At 42.6% G+C, this 21,303-nt stretch overlaps 1 protein-coding gene across 3 annotated transcripts in view; it reads left to right on the top strand.

The window, feature by feature from the left end:
• Positions 1 to 21,303, top strand: part of SLC25A13 (solute carrier family 25 member 13) — a 227,306-nt gene that overhangs the window by 185,219 nt on the left and 20,784 nt on the right. For all 3 annotated transcript variants that reach the window (XM_061164932.1, XM_061164931.1, XM_061164934.1), the window contains one exon: positions 1,379 to 1,519. In XM_061164932.1, the coding sequence (XP_061020915.1) occupies positions 1,379 to 1,519 (141 nt within the window). The remainder of the gene's footprint in view (positions 1 to 1,378; positions 1,520 to 21,303) is intronic.

Below are 21,303 nucleotides of genomic sequence, written 5' to 3'. Positions count from 1 at the left end.
TCTGTTACCAGTGTACTGTATCTCTGCTATGTGATGGTCAGGGATAATAGGGAGAGAGACATGCATGTGTTTACACATCTGAGAGTTTTTGATTCTAATGCATATTGAATACCTCCCACCTTATTTTTATTGGCAGCATAATATCTCATTGCAGGCACATACTCAAGTGCATTTAATCTATCCCTTCCCACTGCATACTTATGTTGCTTTTGATTTTTATTTCCAGGTATTAAACAATACTTCAGAGGCCATTCCTATAACTGGTTTTGACTAACACAAGCCATTTTCTGAGGGCTCAGAGAGTCTAGCAAGAAGTAGTTTGGTATGAAATTGACCCAAACTGTGCCTGTTACCACAATAGCATCTGCTAAGCTGTCAATGTCAGCACCATGTCTGTGGTCTGGTTTGGTGATGTGGCTAGGTAATGAAGATTCTGAACTACATTCGTGTGTCAACCTTAGTTTGGAAGATATAAAAATGTAATATGTTTGAGACAAGGAATAACAAGTTGAAGTATAGTAAGAATGTAATTGCTTATAATAAATGTAGGCTTATAGCTTCAAAATAGCTTAGAATTTCCCTTAGAGTGTGCACTTTAGAGATTTCCACAGATGATCTTGGAGGTGTGGCATCCAGCCATTTGCCAGAATGAACACATGTTGTTCATATTTTGGCTGTAATTGATTTAATGCATATTTTTTTACTACTTTGACATTTATCTTGTTTGAAAAGAACAATTCTATACACAGGTTAATACATAAATAAAATATAATAATGCGTAAGTCCATAAAATGGTGTTTGATGAGGGATCTGATTTTTTAAGAGAAGTAAAAAAAAAATAGCTTTCATCTAAGTTTGCATGTTCTCTGGCAATTATTGAAATAGTGACAGAATTGTGAAGTGTTAATAAAAAAGAAAAAAGTCATGGGAAAGCCCGTGTTCTTGCCCCCTTCCCGTGCTGTGGAAGGCACAGTCGGGTCTCTCTAATTGGACACCACTTGACTTTCATCTCGTGGCTGCCTTTGTGTGCTTGGCTTTGAATCTTGTGGTGGCAGTTGATTGTGCTTCAAGGAATGTTTGTCATTGTAGTGTGAGGACTTGGGGGAGGCCAACAGGAGTCTGTCTGTGTTGGACCAGGTCTCTGGTGTCTGCTCTCGTCCAGCCTCCACGTGAAGGAAACAGAGCCTGACCCAAGTCCTCCCAGGCAGTCACTGTGTTTTGATTCAAACTCATAATCGCTGTTTTAACTGTCGGGGGCAAGAACTGAAACTCCAGTCTACTGAGCATAGAATATTCTGAGCTCCTTTTAGGAGAATCACTCATCTCTTCCTGAACCACCGTGCTTTATACTAAATCTTTTCTTTTCCTCCTTTTTTAGGCAGGGGGCTCCCAGGTGATTTTCACCAACCCTTTGGAAATTGTCAAGATCCGTTTGCAAGTGGCTGGAGAGATCACCACGGGGCCCCGAGTCAGCGCTCTGTCCGTCGTCAGGGACTTGGGCTTCTTCGGGATCTACAAGGTAAATCCTGTTAGTCGTTTATTTGAGTCCACGCTCATCTCCTACACTAGTAAGTGTTTATTGGTGCGAAATTGGAGAAGATCTTCTGCCAGAGCTCATAGGGCATCTTCATGCCAGTTAGAAAGAGGTGCCCCTTCCTGCCATCTGCCAAGTAGCTGTCCTCAGAAGACATAAATCAAGGATGAATATGATGTTGTGACCCCTGCACACAGTTTGCCACGGCGCTGGCTAGAGTTTTGTTTGGATCTGTTACTGATGTAAAAATCTGGTTCTCAGCGCTGTTGCCCTTGAATGGCACCTGCCAGGCTCACAGGGTGCCATCTTTCAAGGGAGATGGGCTGAGTTCAGTTTACCCACTCCTGTGAAGCCCATACCAGATCAGGAATTTATGTTCTGATCCCATCATTCCAAACCTGTCCACATGTGTGCCTTGTCATAATTGTCTTGCATGTCAGCCATTTATCATTTAGGAAATAGTTTTTGAGAACCATTGCAAAACAAGAGCTTTAAACGATTCTTGAAATTTGTTATTTACGCTTTTCTACCAAAAAAGTTGTAATGAACGGCTGCTGCTGCTACTGCTGCTAAGTTGCTTCAGTTGTGTCCGACCCTGTGCGACCCCGTAGACGGCAGCCCACCAGGCTCCCCCATCCCTGGGATTCTCCAGGCAAGAACACTGGAGTGGGTTGCCATTTCCTTCTCCAATGCATGAAAGTGAAAAGTGAAAGTGAAGTCGCTCAGTCGCGTCCGACTCTTCGCGACCCCATGGACTGCAGCCCACCAAGCTCCTCCGTCCATGGGATTTTCCAGGCAAGAGTACTGGAGTGGGGTGCCATTGCCACTAGAACTAGCTTTATATTATGCCCTGCTCTAAGGCTTCATCAAACATAAGGTGTTCACTGTTTTTCAATGAGAAGATTTAAAAAATAAAGTTTCATGGCCAATTTGAATAAGTAAACCTTCAGGGATATAAGAAGGTAAGTCAAATGTCTACTTAACATATCTTTCATTTATTTACACATAGATATAGAAAATCACATTGTATAGAATTAATGTTACTTTTTTCTATGTAAACATATCTAGAAATATTTAATTCTTCATATGAGTTTTGAATCAGTTTCGTGATCACCACTTAATCCACATTTTAAATCAGCAGTTCACATGGTTTTGCAAAGCCTGACATCTTCATTTTCATTCCATGGTGGCAAGAGGAAGGCCTTTTGGACGTTGTGTAATACTGACCCTGGAAACCTTGTCCCACAAACACATAAGATTAGAGTTGTTCCTTTTTTTTCTATTTCCAACTTATCCTGAATGGATATAAATGGTCCATGTGTAACATACTGCTTTTGCAAGTGAACTTTAAATACCTAGTTTTGCCATTCAGCACAGCATTTATAGAAGTATTCCCTAAGAATATTTTTTTATCCTTTTCTTTTTAGCTCAGATTTTTAGGTGACCTTGGTAAACAATCAGTGTAATAACTGAGGTTGTTTCAAGCAAGTCTGCCTTCCTCAGCTGGAACTCTGTACTTCTCAAGGTCAAGTAGTGGGCAGAGTACTCCAAGATCTGAGACGTTGTGAGGATCAAATATTATGTGGTGCCCTCTTAGTGTTTTGGGGAGAACCTCGCCCTTTATTTAGAGATCTTGTAGCGTTTAGGAATACACATGCTGATTTTTTTAAAGTAATTTTATTTATTTATGCATTTTTGGCTGTGCTGGGCCTTCACCGCTGTGCGGGCTTCTCCCTGGTGGTAGCGAGCAGGGGCTACCTTCTCCTGTGGTTCAGGCCTCTCATTGCCGTGGCTTCTCCTGATGTGGGGCACCGGCTCTGGGGCACCTGGGCTTCAGCAGTAGCAGCAGGTGGGTTCAGCACTCGTGGCTCTTGGGCTTAGTTGCTCTGCGGCATGTGGCATCTTCCTGGATCAGGGATCAAAACCCGCGTCTCAAAACCCTTCATTGGCAGGTGGGCTCTTCACCACTGAGCCACCAGGGAAGTCCTGTGCTGGTATTTTTTTATTTTAAAGTAGCACTTAAAATGCTCAGTGTGATTGTGCAGTGGAACACGATGTGATGGCTGTTTCACTCACCAAATTGTGATCCAGCTATAAGAAATAAACAGTATTGTCCTGAGGCATAGCATTCACCATCAGTTTGAAGAAAAGTCCTCTTCTGTTCCGAATTTTTAGGCTCTTGCAGACTTTCACATGATATAGCAGCATGTCATTTTGACAAGACGCCAAGCAGTCTTTCAGTGGCTTGTCTGGTAAAAAGCACTTAGGTGCTATGGCAGTGACTGCTATCGAAATGTCTAGATGGATAAAATGGTAAAAACTTGTTTGCTGACACAGAAACGGAGACTGTTAACCTACCTGCAAATGATACAAGACTGAGACTCAGTCCTTTTCATCTTCATAGTATTTCATAATCTTAATCCCCTGTAACACCCCCTGGAAGGAGTCGGCCTCCTACTTCTGTAGTTAGGAGAACAGAGGTGCCAAGGGTGGCATCTGAGCTGAAATTGAGGCTCAGAAGTTTCTTGTTTCCACTTTTGTGCTAAAATGGCTTTCTTGACATGAGCAGGATCGCTCAAGTTTGAGCAAGAGACCTCTCCCATATAAAGTTAGCTTAATTACTAGCCTGGTGGCTTCATCTAGTTCAGAGGCATTCCACAGGCCTGGCTGCTGCCTCTCAAAACACTGCTTTCGGTGTATTGGTAATTACCAAGTGAAGTCACTAACAATTTGAGCTCTGAGCTTCTGGAAACGTGATTGCCTTGCGAGAGAGTGACCTGGCAGGCAGGCCCGTCCGTTCTGCGGGCCCCGGGTGTCCCCAGCAGATCAGCAGGTGCCCCTCTCTGCTCAGTCTCATGGGCTGTGCGGCCTCCCCAGCTCTTCCTCATTTGTTTTCTCCCACTTTCCAGCCTCAGGTTTTTCCTGTGAGTTTCCTTTTCTTTGCCCCAGTCCTCCGTGGTCAGAAATCTCTTTATTGATTCCAGATCCTGCCTTTGAGGGCTATTGCCTGGAGACGCCCCATGGACAGAGGAGTCTTTGGGGCTACAGTCCGTGGGGTCACCAAGAGTTGGACACGACTGAGGAAAGGGACTACTCTGATGGCCCACTGGCTAAAGCGCCATGCTCCTAGTGGTGGGGGCCCAGGTTTGATCCCTGGTCAGGGAACTAGATCCCACATGCAGCAGCAAAGATCAAAGATCCTGCATACCTCAATTAAGACCCCGTGCACCCAAATAAATAAAATAAAATAATTTTTTTTAGGGCTTCCCTAGTAGCTCAGCTGGTAAAAAAAATCCACCCGGAATGCAGGAATCCCCAGTTCTATTCCTGGGTCTGGAAGATGCTCTGGAAGAGCTACCCACTCCAGTATTCTGGCCTGGAGAATTCCACAGACTGAGGAGCCTAGCAGTCTACAGTCCAAGGGGCCACAGAGTCAGACACGCCTGAGCGACTTTCCCAGCTTCAGATGCTGTGTACTGTACCAAGTAATTGTTTCAGCATACCTCTTTTCAGCGCTCAAGTTTTCTGTTTTTAGTCTTGGTGCCATAGAAAATTGTCAGTGACCTGGGGTGACTAATACTGTTAAATCTGGTTGTGTCCCTCTGGGTAGGTCTTGAAAAAGAGGACCTCTATCCTAGTTTTAGGTGGGACAGATAATCTTCATTTTCCTCCCATTAAACCTTTTGTTTGCTGTTGTTAACATGACAATGTGGGACCTAGGAGGGTTGAGGGTAGGCTCTGTCTGTGTGTTTAGACCTGCAGCGTTTAACCTCACTTAATTGGACTTAACCGGGCTTTCTGTTTTTCTCCTGAATTGACTTTCAAAATACCCAGCTATTCTAACTGTGACTTCCCAGTAAAAGGTAATTAGAATAGTTGCTTTAGATGTACATTTGCAACTGAAAAAAAATGTGGATGTGGTAAACATTTCACATTCCTAAAGCTAGAAATAGTTTAGATAGAGCAGAGTCTGTAAACAAAGCACCCCCCCCCCCCCATTTTGGTAACATTTAAGAGACATTGTTACAGATCAGAGTCCACAGGTGATTGAAGTAAAGGCAGGATAATTAATTGTCCTTGAAAGAGCTATTTGAATATAATGTAATTTTTAAAAATCTGCAACATATACTACTTTTCTTAAGAAACCATGAGTTGGTATTTCCCTTTCATTAGGTAACTAAAGTATAAGTAAAATAAATTCTATATACAGAAGTGATACGTATCTACTTTTGATTATTGCTTTTCCTTAGGTGCCAACTAAGCTTTATTTAGGGCATAGATTGCACCTTCTTAATGAAATAGGATTTATTTAATGTTAAATGGCAGCACAGCTAAGATAGACTAAAAGATGCTTCCTTATGAAGCAATGGAATAATTCATGGCTCTTTTTGAGAACAAAAAGTGGTCAGTGAAGCAGAGATGGTAAAGATCCGTCAAGCTTTGTTGAAAATTGTTTTCAGACTGTGTAATTGCAAATTAAACACTTCCATCTGGCATGGAAAGTCACCTAGGAATATGAGCCCTGTCTGCTGTTTTCTAATCAAAGGCCTCTGTCCCCACTGCATCTGACAGTGAATCGTCCCTTCATTACCTGTGGGGAAAGATGCTCAAGTCCCTTATATAAAATGGTGTCGAATAATGAATACAGTTGGCTCTCTGTATCCACAGGCCTCACATTCAGCTGTATATTCCATCCAACTTCCTGGATGTTCTGTATGTGTTCTTATTCGAAGGGTATATATAAAGGAGTCATTGGAGCTACTGTTCATAAAATCAGAAAGCAAGTAATGAAATATGTTCTTGATTCAGTTAAGTCGCTCAGTCCTGTCCGACTCTGTGACCACATGAACTGCTGCATGCCAGGCTTCCCTGTCCACCACCAACTCCCGGAGCTTGTGCAAACTCGTATCCATCCAGTCAGTGATGCCATCCAACCATCTCATCCTCTGTCATCCCCTTCCCCTCCTGCCTTCAGTCTTTCCCCGCATCAGGTTCTTTTCTAACAAGTCAGTTCTTTGCATCACGTAGCCTAAGTAGTAGAGCTTCAGCATCAGTCCTTCCAGTGAATATTCAGGAGTGATTTCCTTTAGGATTGACTGGTTGGATCTCCTTGCAGTCCAAGGGATTCGCAAGAGTCTTCTCCAACACCACAGTTCAAAAGCATCAATTCTTAAGTGCTCAGCTTTACGCTCCAACTCTCACATCCGTATATGACTACTGGAAAAACCATAGCTTTGACTATACGGACCTTGGTCAGCAAAGTAATGTCTGTGCTTTTTAATATGCTGTCTAGGTTGGTCATAGCTTTCCTTCCAAGGAGCAAGTGTCTTTTAATTTCATGGCTGCAGTCACCATCTGCAGTGATTTTAGAGCCCAAGAAAATAAAGTCTGTCACTGTTTCTGTTATTTCCCATTTGTATGCCATGAAGTGACGGGACCGGGTGCCATGATCTTCATTTTTTGAATGTTGAGTTTTAAGCCAGCTTATCACTCTCCTCTTTCACTTTTATCAAGAGGCTCTTTAGTTCCTCTTCACTTTCTATCATAAGAGTGGTGTCATCTCCATATTTGAGGTTATTAATATTTCTCCCTGCAATCTTGATTCCAGCTTGTGCTTCATCTAGCCCAACATTTCGCATGATGTACTTTGCATATAAGTTAAATAAGCAGGGTGACAATATATAGCCTTGACATATTCCTTTCCCAATTTTGAGCCAGTCCATTGTTCCATGTCCAGTTCTAGCTGTTGCTTCTTGACCCGCATACAGGTTCCTCAGGAGGCAGGTAAGGTGGTCTGGTATTCCCATCTCTTTCAGAATTTTCCACAGTTTATTGTGATCCACACAGTCAAAGGCTTTGGTGTAGGTCGATAAAGCAGAAATAGATGTTTTTCTGGAACTCTCTTGCTTTTTCAATGATCTAATGGATGTTGGCAATTTGTTCTCTGGTTCCTCTGCCTTTTCTAAATCCAGCTTGAACATCTGGAAGTTCACAGTTCATGTACTGTTGAAGCCCAGCCTGGAGAATTTTGAGCATTACTTTGCTAGCATGTGAGATGAGTGCAATTGTGCAGTAGTTTGAACATTCTTTGGCCTTGCCTTTCTTTAGGATTGGAATGAAAACTGACCTTTTCCAGTGCTGTGGCCACTGCTGAGTTTTCCAAATTTGCTGGCACATTGAGTGCAGCACTTTCACAGCATCGTCTTTCAGGATTTCAAATAGCCATCACTCCCACTAATTTTGTTCGTAGTGATGCTTCCTAAGGCCCACTTGACTTCACATTCCAGGATGTGTGGCTCTAAGTGAGTGATCACACCATCGTGATTATCTGGGTCATGAAGATCTTTCTTGTACAGTTCTTCTGTGTATTCTTGCCACCTCTTCTTAATATCTTCTGCTTCTGTTAGGTCCATACCATTTCTGTCCTTTATTGGGCCCCTTTTTGTATGAAATGTCCCTTGGTATCTCTAATTTTCTTGAAGAGACCTCTAGACTTGATTATTCTGCTAGTTATCTCAAAGGGATATTGTTTGGTCTTTTAAAGTAAAATACAAGTTTGTTTCAAAACAAAATCAAATAATTCATGAATGTCTATGGGAAAGTAAAATTGTCTCTTTACTCCTTACCGTTCTATTTTCTCTTTAAAAGATTACCACTGCATATATTGTTATAAATCATTTAAATTTTTATTTGTTTCTCTCCTCCCTCTCTCTCTTCTATCACAAATTGTACACACACACAGACACATCAATATTATATCTGTGTTTTTTTAACAAAAACAAAATCCTTCTGAGCACACAGTGTATCTTAATGTTCTTTTCTCATTTAATAACTGTATACATTTTTTTTTTTTAAAGCAGTTTCTTACTGATGAGTACTTGTTTCTAGTTTGGAGACGTTACAAGCAATGACAGAGTGAACCTCCCTGCAGATATTGTGATATACTTTTGTGAATGCACACAATGAATCCCTAGCAATGAAATCGTTAGGTTAAGGGGCATGTGCAGTTGTTACCATTAGTAGATTTTGTCAAATTCCATCAGTTGATCACTTTTATCTTAGCAATATACAAATATGTCAGAGTAATTTCTCTAGATCGCAGTTTATAAAAATACCTGCTTTTATGAGTTCTTAGCCCCACATAAGGAAAACAAGTGTTTAGTCCTGACTTGGAGGACATCGTGCCATGCTAGTTTTCTAATATCAGGGGATGTTTATATGGCTTTACAACCACCAAAGCAGTAATTCATCCAATTTTCTCTTTCACCTGAAGCTCTGTGAAAGCCTCCTTGTGGGTTTCTCTGTTTTGACTCTTGACTCCCTCAAGTCCATAGTCCCCACAGCAGCCAGAGTGATCTAAATTTAAAATATAAGTCAGATTAACTCATTCTGACTGTGTGCCTGGCACTGGTCTAGTGGTTCAGAATGTCACTATGAGAAGCCAAGTCCCTGTTCACACTTATGTGGATAAAAGAAGTCAGCCATTCAGAAGACTATATGACATCAAGTGAGGCTGAGAACCTTGAGGAAAAAGGCAGGTTGAAGGGATGGAGAAGGGCCAACTCCAGATGAAAGTGGGGGTGGGGGTGGGGAGTGGGCTTGCTTTTAATAGGGCTTCCCTAGTGGTTCAGATGGTAAAGAATCTGCCTGCAATGCAAGAGACCCAGGTTCAGTCCCTGGGTCGGGAAGATCAGCTGGAGAAGGAAATGGCTACCCACTCCAGTATTCTTGCCTGGAGAATTCCATGGACAGAGGAGCCTGGTGGATTCTAGTCCATGGGATTGCATTGCAGTTCAGTTCAGTCGCTCAGTCGTTTCCGACTCTTTGCAATGAACCACAGCACACCCTGTCCATCACCAACTCCCGGAGTCTACCCAAACTCATGCCCATTGAGTTGGTGATGCCATCCAACCGTCTCATCCTCTGTCGTCCCCTTCTCCTCCTGCCCTGAATCTTTCCCAGCATTAGGGTCTTTTCAAATGAGTCAGCTCTTTGCATCAGGTAGCCAAAGGATTGGAGTTTCAGCTTCAGCATCAGTCCTTCCAATGAATATTCAGGACTGATTTCCTTTAGGATGGACTGGGTGGATCTGCTTGCAGTCCAAGGGACTCTCAAGAGTCTTCTCCAACACCACAGTTCAAAAGCATCAATTCTTTGGCGCTCAGCTTTCTTTATAGTACAGCTCTCACATCCATACATGACTCAGACATAATAGAGTGGTCAGAAAGGCATCTCTGAGGTGGTGATATTTGAGAAGAAACCAGAGGCAAGAGGAGGCTAGCGTGCCCGACAGAAACGGTGTTTCTGGTGAAAACCTGTCTAACAACATCTGTGCTACTGCATGTAGACCGCAGCCCTGGCCCCTCCCCTGCTGGCCCTTCCGCTCCACCTTGCACCCTACCCCACCCCTGCGACCCCCATCCTGCTCCTCACTCCCCCACCCCCACCTGCTCTGCTCACTACACTGGCCGCCTTTCCTCTTCAGATCCTTCAGGCTCATCCCCTCCTCTTCAGTTGCCTAAAGGCTCTTCCCCTAACATAGCTCCGCAGAGGCCTGCTTGGAGGGACACCACGTCCCTGGCTGTCACATCCCCTCGTCCAGGTCTCTGAGTGGCCCGTCACCGCCCGACACTCCCCTCTTGTCTCTCCTCCTCCAAAGTGAACCGTGATATCAGAGACCTCGCTTGTTCACTGCTGCGTCCTTGTGACAGCTTCTGGCGCACGAGTAGACATTTGATTGATATTTGTTGAGCAAATGAATGGTAAGCAAAAGCCAGGTGTTGCCAAGTTATATAGCAAGGATACGAAAGCACAGAAAGAGGATAAGTTGGCAACTAATGACCAAAGAAAACTAGGATACTGAGGAAGTTGAATGTGAAGGAAATAGTTAATTAGGTGAGGGGTCGCTTTCCCGGGCTCTGAGGCCTCCATTTATTTATCCGCACGCTTTGCCCTGGGCACTGGGAATATGAGAGTGAATTCTAATGCACATTAAAAAAAAATCATTGATTTATTTATTTTTGGTTATGCTTGCGTCTTCGTTGCTGCGTGGGCCTTTCTCTAGCTGCGGCACGTGGGGCCCACCTTCTAGATGCAGTATGCAGGCTTCTCTTTGCAGTGGCTTCTCTGCATTGTTGCAGGCAGGGGCTCTAGGGCACGCAGGCTTCCGTAGTTACGACCCACAGGCCCAGTAGTGGTGGGGCACGGGCTTAGTGGCTCTGTGGCATGTGGGGTCTTCCCGGACCAGGGATCAAACCCAAGGCTCCAGCACTGGCAAGTGGATTCTTTACCATTAATCTACCAGGGCATCCCTAATGCATGGTTTCGCAAGTAGTTTACCATCTCGTGGGAGTAGTTGGACAAATAAAGAGATCGTTGGACCACAACATGTGCAGTTGAGAAGGGCTGTCGGAAGGTCGGCCATGCAGTGTTCTAACAGAGATGGAGCTGACACATAGCAAGAGAGCCAGGAAGGCTTTCAAAGGGGAGATGGCATTGAAAGATGAGGCGTAATAGGCAGGGAGAAGGCAGAGACAAACGGCATGATCGGGTTTGTGCTTGAGGAGGGGTCATTCAGCATCAGTGTGGAGAGTGCTGTGTTCAAGAGCAAGAGGAAGGCTGGGAGGCCAGTGTGGAAGATACAGGCTGGGGGTGGCGGGGAGGAGGGATAACCATGACCTAAACTAGGGTGTGATGGTGTGTGTGTGTGGGGGGGGGGGGTGTTTTTTGGTGGGGGGTATATTTAAAGGGTATGTGAGAGTTAGACTTACCAAGTCTTGGAAAGTAATAAAACGAGAAAAGTATAGGAAGGTTAGAAGCCAGATTTCTGGCTTGAGCACCTGGATGGATGATGATACTGTAAATTTTGTCATTTCATAATACTTGATAAGCTGCAAGAGATCTTAAAAAACCTTCTGTCTGGTGTTACCTTTATAACTGAGGAATCAAAGCACAGAAATCTCAGGAGAATCGGCTAGGTGATTGGCAGGTGGAGGTACAGCTAGGACCAAGACTTCTGACTCCCTGTCAGGTGTTCTTCCTACTCCACCCTGCTGAATGTAGGGCTGGAGCCTTGTCAGAGGACAGGGGCTTGAGATGTTCTTTAGGGATCATGTGCATGCATGAGGCTATGAGAGTGGGTAAGACCCCCAAACCGATGGGACACCAATGATGGAACTCAACAAGTGCCCTCATTTGGGCGCAGGAATAAGTAAGTGTGGGGGAGAGGGGAGTAGAAACAGCTGTCCAGTGGAGAACGGGAAGGAACAGGTGGGAGCCCCAGGAGTGATGAGATGGATGTGGAGGAGAAAGAGGAGAGTGCTCTTCAAGTCCTGCAGAGACTGGGGAACTGAAGTCCAAGAAAAGGCCTGTGAACTGAAAGATGGAAGTCACCGGTTATCTTTCAGAAATCAATTTAAGGAGAATGGCAGAGGTAGAAACCTGGAGGAGAAAATATTCACAGATACAAACCAGTCAGCCTAAGGGTTGTACTGTGAAAGAAACAAAAGGGAAAGCATATAGCAACTGAGAGAAAAAATGGAGCCGAGCAGTAACGTTAGCAGGGAGAAGAGGTTGGGAGATTTACTGTTTGTTTTCATTTTGTTGGGAGAACCTTGCCTGTCTGTAGACAGAAGAGTCACTGACGATGGAAGGATTTGAAAAATCTGAAAATATAACAGGGTCAAATATGGTGCTGGGACTTTTAGGAGGGGCAGAGGCAGGGTCCACCCTTAGGTGGGTATGTATGTGAGTGAGTGTGTTAATGTGTGCACGCAAGCTCTTTAGGGCCAATGCTCACTCTGAGCGAGGCTTCATGCTTAATACAATTTACACCATTTAATCCCTATTACAACCTCTGATGGGCTTCCCTGACGGCTCATGCAGTAAAGGATCCACCTGCAATGCAGGAGACCCGGACTTGATCCCTGGATCGGGAACATCCTCTGGACAAGGAATTGGCAACCCACTCCAGTATTCTTGCCTGGAGAATTCCATGGACACAGGATCCCAGCGGGCTATAGTCTAGGGGGTCACAGAGAGTTGGACATGACTGAGCAACTAACAATTACATACAGCCTATGATGTAGATAGTTGTTTTGTTTTTAAGCAGTTCCAAGTTACAGTTGAGGAAAGGAACGCGTGATGGGTTTAGGTAATTTTTCTAAGGTCGTATACCTTGTAAGGAAGTGGGAGGCTGGGTTTCAAACTCAATGCAATCTCTCTGTGGAACGTAAGGTATCACATAGACGTATCAAGCCAGGTAAGAGAGAGCCTGTGCCTGGTAGATAATTCAAGGAAGTCTAAAGACAAAGTTCTGTGCTATGCACAGATATGGAGCCATTCACAGGTCTGGTGTCATTGATGACACTAACTTGCTAAGGAAATGGAAATGAAAACAACTGAGAGGTCACTGAATGCCATGAATTGTGTAATAATTTAGGCTAGGGTAGTTAAAGGATCATTGTTTTCCTAACTGCCTTTAATAGTAAATACTTTTTTAAAACGTTAGATAGAATGACTCAATTTTGCTTTGTTTTGTTGTGTAGAATAAGCACATTATCTTTGATCTTATATCAACTCTTTGAATTCAGTTCAGTTCAGTCGCTCAGTCATGTCCAACTCTGCGACCCCATGAACACCAGGCCTCCCTGTCCATCATCAACTCCCGGAGTCCACCCAAACCCATGTTCATTGAGTCGGTGATGCTATCCAACCATCTCATCCTCTGTCGTCCCCTTCTCCTGCCCTCAATCCTTTGCAGCATCAGGGTCTTTCCCAATGAGTCAGCTCTTCACATGAGGTGGCCAAAGTATTGGAGTTTCAGCTTCAGCTTCAGTCCTTCCAATGAACACCCAGGACTGATCTCCTTTACCATGGACTGGTTCGATCTCCTTGCAGTCCAAGGGACTCTCAGGAGTCTTCTCCAACACCACAGTTCAAAAGCCTCAATTCTTCGGCACTCAGCTTTCTTTATAGTCCAACTCTCACACCCATACATGACCACTGGAAAAACCATAGCCTTGACTAGACAGACCTTTGTTGACAAAGTAATGTCTTTGCTTTTTAATATGCTGTCTAGGTTGGTCATAAATTTCCTTCCAAGGAGTAAGCATCTTTTAATTTCATAGCTGCAATCACCATCTGCAGTGATTTTGGAGCCCAGAAAAATACAGTCAGCCACTGTTTCCACTGTTTCTCCATCTATTTGCTCAACTCTTTAAATTATAGAAATTAAAATTATCCATTGTGAGGCAATTCTGTTCCCTTAACTCTTGCACTGACCAGCATAGCAGTGCACACTCTGCCTGCCTTGCGGAGAGAGACGTAATCTGACAGCGAGCCAAGTGGCTATCCAAATGATAGTACTGAAAAGTAACTCTGTGCCTTCCTGATAACTTTGTCACTAATATCTGCCATAAAATGAACATTTGAGACATTTTGTCTTATTAAAAGGCAAAATTTTAGAAATTAAGGGGTATCAAGTACCTCAAGAGGCCAGGTTTTATAATCTAATGTGGTGTGAACTTGTGTCTAATATTCAAAATGATGTAATGCTGTCCATATTGTGCTTAGAAGTTTGCATTAAAAGAAAATAAACTGGAAGAAAAGACTTTAAAAATCTCTCTATTCCTACATTTCAGATGCATTATCTGTGAAAACGGGATAATAATAGTACCTATACTTGGAACACCAAATAAAATGAGACACTGTGAAAAATATTTTTTTATTAAATGATGCCTAAAGGAACTGAATGTGCTGAACAGGGCTAGAAAAGATCCTTTAAAATACTAGAAAATGGTTAGATTTTTATCTTTCTTCCATTCATTCACCAAATATTTGTTGAGGGCTGACATTCTATGAGGTGTGCTGAGTTATGTAGATGAGTGTGGCCTCATTGCCTTCAGAGTGATGAGTGTTAAGGGAGGTCAGAGAATAATTCTAGTGCTGTAAAGTTCATTCAAAAGTTAATGTTAATAGGTAGTATAGTTTTTAAAAGAAGAAAGTTCATATATAAAAAGGTATGTAATAATAGAACATTAATCTCCTAGCCTCGTGCTTTGGGTAACCTATCTTTCAAGAGGCAAACATTTTTGTCAAGTTAGTATTTTTATTTTGTTGTTTCTTTGTTTTTGTTTTTTGCTAAGTGCCTGCAGGATTAGTTTAAACAAAACACTTTTTTATTTTAGCTTAACTTTTGGAATATAATTTGCTGTCCTTTATATTTAGAAGTACTAAAAATGATGCTACCAATCCACTGTTCATGGAGGGCTCTGAATATATTTTCCAGAAGTGATAGGTATATTTCTTATAATTTGTTCTTTCATTTCTCTGGTTTCTAATATTGACCATGGTCTGTATTTAAAGGATGGCTAACTTGAGAGATGTGCACTGAATATAAAATAAAGGAGATATGTCTTATGACAGCCAGAGTCCTATGTGGGGTATGATCAATGTAGCAAACAACTTTACGTGGTAGAATTAGGTCTTTTGCCAAATAAAGGATTTGCTCTTCACCTGGTAAATGTAGAACTCTCCTGTGATTCATGTAGAAATCATAAAGGAGTCATACTCCAGATGCCGGTTTTTTAAAGAATATGTCAAGTATTCCTATTTTCATCTTTGACAGGACAGTGTGCTTTTCATTGATAATAGTGATTATCTTTATGTCATCACTTTTTTAATTAAAGATGCTTGTGCCAGGTACTTTATATTAATCATTGCATTTAAATTAAATCTTATGTCAGTACAAATGTTCCTCACTGGTTTTTGAGAGGAACTGGAGGTGCAGAGATTTTAAGAACTTTGCCCCGTATAACAGTAGTTAAGTGGCAGAATAATCATCTGAGGCCAGGTTTCTGACTCTGCAGTCTGTATTCTTGCTCTTGCAGTATCCTGGCCATTGATGTGGAGTGGCAGAATTCAGATATAGATCCACATTTAAGATGATATATTTTGACTATTTCTTTGAATGCAGTCTACCCTTTTTCTTCCTCTTTGAGAAGACTTGCACGTAGATGTGTGTGTGTGTGTGTGTGTGTGTATAACTGAATCACTTTGCTATACACCTAAAATTAATACAGTATTGTAAATCAAATATAGTTGAGTAAAAACACAACCTTTTTTTTTTTTTTAATGCTCTCTTATACTATCTAGACAGCAAGGAAAATTGCTTTGTTTCTGAGTGGAGGGGGAGAGAAGGGGGAGGGGAAACCCCCTCCCTAAGCATCAGGAATGCCAAGCTTGTCTCACATGAGTTTCCAGACTGAATTTATGTTTCTTGAGTGATATGAAAGCTCTCAAGATATGGGAATTTATTTTTAAATAATCTTGAATTGGTAGTGCCTCTAGCTACCTGAGAGAAGAACACAAGTTTTCTCAAGAGGAACCCACCTTCAGCCCAAACGTTAAAGAATTTTCATAGATAATATTCCAAGGAAAATGAGCAGCTCTTAAACGTCTCAAATCAGACAAGGAAACAAGGCACTTTAAGAAGAGGTGGCAAAAGCAACCTGACAGCATTTTAAACCTTCAAAGATTTAAAATTTCAAAATTATTGTAACTATAAAGTGAAAGTCTTTTTTTAATGTAGAAGTGAAAATATTTATGATGATTGAAATTTAAAATTCAGCATTTCAAAATTCTGCCTTTAACAGCCAATTAAACACAGCTGAAGAGAGAATTAGTGAACTAGAAGACAAGAGAATTACCCGGAATAGAGAGAGAGAGTGGTACACAGGGAATTGTGAGCTGGTTTAATGGGTATAAACAAAAACCAGGAGGAAATGATGGCTGAAAATTCTCTAGAACTATTGAAAGCTATTAATCTAGAGATTCAATAAGCATAGCAAATCCCAATCTGGATAAATTAATCCAGACTAGACATATCAGAATGAAACTGCTAAACACTGAAGCTGAAGAGAAGCTTCAAAGACGCTGAAGGGTGGCTAGAAAGCAAAACAGATTGTCTTTAAAGGGGAACAGTTGAACTGTTGGCTAACTTAGAAACAGAGGAAGCTGGAGGTCATTTGAATAATATCGTCAGTGTGTACAGAAAACAAAAAAAACAAAACCTTTCAACCTAGAAGTCTATGGCCTATGAAAATGTCTTCCAGGAACAGGGTAAAATAAAGATATTTTTTAGACTAGGAAAACTCTGAAAACACATCATTGGTAGAACCTTCCCAAAAGAAATTCTAGAATGTACTTCAGGTAAGACGAAAATGATTCCAGATGATAGTTTGCAGATGGAACAAGGGATGAAGAGCAAAAAAAGTGGTAAATATTTACTCTAAATAACTTTGCCTGAATTTAAATGTAATATCTATATATAATGGTAATTATAATGCTTAATGTAATTTGAGCTAGAAATAAATACATGACAATAAGATGGAGGAGTTGCTTTTATTTAAATAGTCTAATGTGCAAGTATTGTATAAGAGGAAGGTGAAGATTACAGACAGAGTATTTATATTAAAATTTTCAGGGTCTAAACCTTGGGACTAGAAACAAACTATGCAACTTGTAAATGAGTCACATGGAGAAGTTGGGGGCAAAGAAGGTAAGAAAAGAAAGAAAAATTTAAAACATGGGACATAGTTTACAGATTAGCTTTGTGAAGAAGACAAGACTTCTTTGAGACTAAAATTCCATGTAGTAAAGCTCTCCATCCCATCTGAATGATGAGCATCATTGATGGCCAAGCAACATACAATGGCAGAAGACTAGAGAATTAGACCTGGTACAGGTGTGGCATTTCCTACCAAAATCCCTCGAGATGTCAAGGTGCTTTTGTTAGGATTGCAATGAAATTAAAGAGACACCAGTATCCTAAAAGTCCCTGGACTAAAGAAAGCCAAGAATAAGCATTGAGATTTTATATACAGTTGAAGTAATTTCAGTGTCACTTACGTGGAGTCTCCAATTGTTGACCGGTTGATTTGGCTTTCACACCAGTGACACAACATAAAGGCGGGGGGTGGGGGGGAGGGGGGAGGCGCCAGTGGTATTTCTCGGAAAGGTGCCGCCAGGTTGTATATCCAAGGGTTAACTCGCTTGGGAGAAACCAAGAGGAATGCTCAAGGATCAAGACATGACGTGCCGCCCATTGTTTGTAGCTCCAGGATCAAGATATACAATTATACGTGCCAAATAAATTCTAAACCTGCACGGTAGGAAAAGAGAGGTGGCTCTGCCTACAGGTGCCAGAAGCATTAAATAACCTTCCCAGACAAGGTGCACCACTGTTGTTCTGAAGGCTGCAGGGTCCCCCCAGTCTGGCATTTTCCCTCGTGTTAGACAATGTGCATTCACTGCAGGAGTCTCTGTTAAGCCTCCGTCTCCCAGACCTGCTGGCTCCTGGTGCCGGGCCCTGACACAGAGGTGCCTTTGTGAGTGTAATTACCTTCCCCTGTATTAGAAGTAGTCTGTTTGGAGCTCTATTTGTAGGTGCAGCTAGAATAGGCGGGAATTAGCATGTGAAAAGACCTGCCCTGGCCCTGACTTCTTTATCAGCCACCATCCTTCAGGATTTCCCGCCAATGCCCCCCCACCCCCACCCCCTTGTTGGGCAGGTGTGATACCATCCAAGATGAAGAGCTTTCAAAGAACGAGAAAGACACTGGAGATAGCAATATGTGTGTATGTGTAAAATACAAATGCTGTTGTGTTACATCTTCGGACAATTTCATGCCAGACAGAGCTGGCAGAGTAAACTTGGGTGGATGATTCCAGCAAGTTAAGAATTGATTAAAGCTCCCTTGGGCTTTCACCATAATGTCCACATCAGGGGAGAAAAATGAGACGCCAAACAAATAATTCCTTTACCCTGGCTGTGTTGTGGCCAGCGTCTCTAAACCATCTAATTGTCCTGTCCATCATGGACTATTAACATGGAGGTAAGTGAAGTTCCTAGACCTTAAATAGAATGGTGATCGAGAGACTTTGGATGGATATGGGATTGGAATGGAGCCAGAGTTGATAATTAAACTAGATCTGAGTTTTGATTCTAGTTCATTCACATATAGGTCTCCCCTAAGATGCCTTTTATTGTTCCTGTGTGTTATTAGTGGGTCTTTTATTAACAAGAAAAAAAACCAAATACATAATTTCCCCTTTTTGGTGAAAGAGTGCTTTAATGGAGAATAAGAAAATTAGATGATTGCATTTTTCATATATTAATTTCCCCCAAGTGATTTTACTGTGTGTATAAAGGAAATTCGGGGCCAGCCAGGGAATGTCTGAGGGCAGGGCTGCCTAGAGCAGGGAAACGTGTGGATTTTTCTAATGGAGAGGAACATTTAAAGATTTATTTTGGGTGGTACACCCGTTGTCATTTATTAATTTTTTAATGGCCAAAGTACTTAATTTTGTGTTGCTGACGCAGGTTTTTGGGCAGCATGGAATGTTTCCCTTTATTATTAAATATAAGGTTGCCTGTTCAGAATGGGTGGCCACTTAGTAAAAATTGTACGTGGGGCCAGTAGCATTCAAGTCAAACAAGTTTATGTTTTGATGTAGGACAGGAGAATGGGTGTTCACCACAACGTGAAGGATTTATCAAGGAATCTGGGAAACATTCTCACTGTTGGAACTTGAAAAGCCTCCCTCACGTCCGGCCTCTTTCTTCATGGTGTGGGAGCAACAGGTCAGGTGTTGCCTGAGGCAGCCTTACAAATCGGCACCTGCCTTTGTGCCTAGACCTGAAGGAAGTGGTGGGGAAAGGAGACCAGGGAAATTTAATAAGTCTGTGCCTTTTTCCTCAACCCCTTTCAGAGTTAGCTTTCCTTGGGCATTGGGCTTTGACGCCGGACGTGTGAGAGAGGCAAGGGGCACCGCGTGGCTAGGGAGGAGCCATGGGCTGCCAAAGATGCCCAAGCAGGTGCCGGGAGAGGCAGGGACCACAGACCTCCTCATCCCCACCGGCCCTCACACTTGCACTGGACTTGATACTTTACCTGGGACTTTAGTAATTATTTCCTCATGGATTCCCAAACCCCTGTGCCCCTGTCTGCCCCAAAGAAGGCAACCTTCGGCCGGCCTTTTTGGTGGAAGAGGAAGATTTCACCTTTAACTTTCCTTGGTGCTCCTTGATCGCCTAGCCATACAGCCCCAGGAGATGGTACATCTGTTAGGCCCCAGGGCCCCTTCACAACTCACTCAGTGGAAAGGAGAGTTTTTTAAATGTTTTCACTTGTGGACAAAGACATCCCTGCCTCTATGGAGCAGAGATGGTGGCTGTTCCACAAAATATCTTTCTTCTTCCACTCTTCTCTTTTCTTTCTTTCTTTTTTTCCCCCAGATAATCAGAAACCTAAAACCTCTTAACAGGGTCTCACCTTGGCTCCAGCACGTGTAACTTATCTGACAACATGGTCTGATCCCTGGTAGAAAAAAATATAACAAATTCCTGACTGTTTTTTCCTTTCGTGTTTCACAGTATCGCTCCACCTTTTCCTTCGATGGGTTTTGTTTGTTCCTCGTGTTTTGATCAAGTCATTTTTCTTCTTAGTCATCTGGAACTGTTTTCAAGCATCTCGTAAAGCACACTACACCTCTTGTCAGGCTCTTGTTCTCACAGTGATACGTGGCTTATTGCCATGATTTCAGGAAAGCAGAGTTCCTTCTCAGGGAAACCCAGCTGCTTCTTCACTTTGCCTTACTCTTCTGTGTCAGAGTAAGGGATGTTTCTAATTTCAGATCACATATCAGTGTATCCCAAGCCTCTCATTTCTCTCTTTAGTTGTGGTGTGTTCTATGGGAGTTGGCAAAGCCAAATCCGTGTCACCAGGAATGTGTCTTGGGCCCTAACTAACAGCCAAAGTGTTTGTTGTTTTCTAAATTAAATCAGATGTAGTTTCTGGCTCCCGGTTGTTTACACTCTGAAGTAGGCAACAGTGATCTAGGCAGATATAAGAGCACGAAGAGATCTCAGAATAGCATTGAGGAGGTGGAGACAGTGTGATGTGTGCATGCTCAATCATGTCCGACTCTGCGACCCCATGGACAGGCTCCTCTGTCCATGGGATTCTCTAGGCAAGAATACTGGAGTAGGTTGCCGTTTTCTCCTCCAGGGAATCTTCCTGACCCAGGGATTGAACCCGCATCCCTTAAGTCTCCTGCATTGGCAGATGGGTTCTTTACCACATTGCCCCCAGGGAAGGCCAGACAGTGTGGAGCCGTGTGGAATCCACTCCTTGTCTGTTTTCTACTTACTTTGAAAGAGTGGTGTTTGGGTTTAAATGAATGATGAGGAAGTATGTAAGAGCTCGATGTGCCTAGCTTAACAGTCATCAAAGAAGATGCAGAGTGATAGGTGTGCCTTGATTGATCAGGTGAATGAGGCATTGAGTACCTTTCACTGAGGGGAATCGGGCTTCCCAGGAGAGGAACATGGGAGAGGGAAGCCATTGCAAAGTTTTAACAAAGGTGAGAACACTGGGTCTCACCCACAGGACAGCCAAGAGCATGATAACAGTGGAGTTTTGGAAACAGCATATAGAAAAGAAATGCAGACATTTCGGCTAAGGGTATGTTAGACCATATCACCCCCTCACTCTCCCATGAAAAAGAAAACCAAAAAACCAGATAGTGTGAGTTGAAGGAGAAGAAAAGGCATAAATGAACCACAGAAACATGATCCCAAATGTGGAATGGTGGTTAATATTACTTTTGAAGGTGGTGCTTCAAAACATATATGGTAGCTGCAGTGTTTATCTCTTGTTGTTGAAAATTAAGGGCAATTTAAATTGTCAGTATTCTCCTGTATTGTC

The sequence above is a fragment of the Dama dama genome, chromosome 18, assembly GCF_033118175.1.
Source record: "Dama dama isolate Ldn47 chromosome 18, ASM3311817v1, whole genome shotgun sequence".
NCBI classification, from domain to species: domain Eukaryota; kingdom Metazoa; phylum Chordata; class Mammalia; order Artiodactyla; family Cervidae; genus Dama; species Dama dama.
The sequence above is the reverse complement of the archived record's forward strand: the minus strand, read 5'-3'. Positions and strand labels throughout refer to the sequence as shown.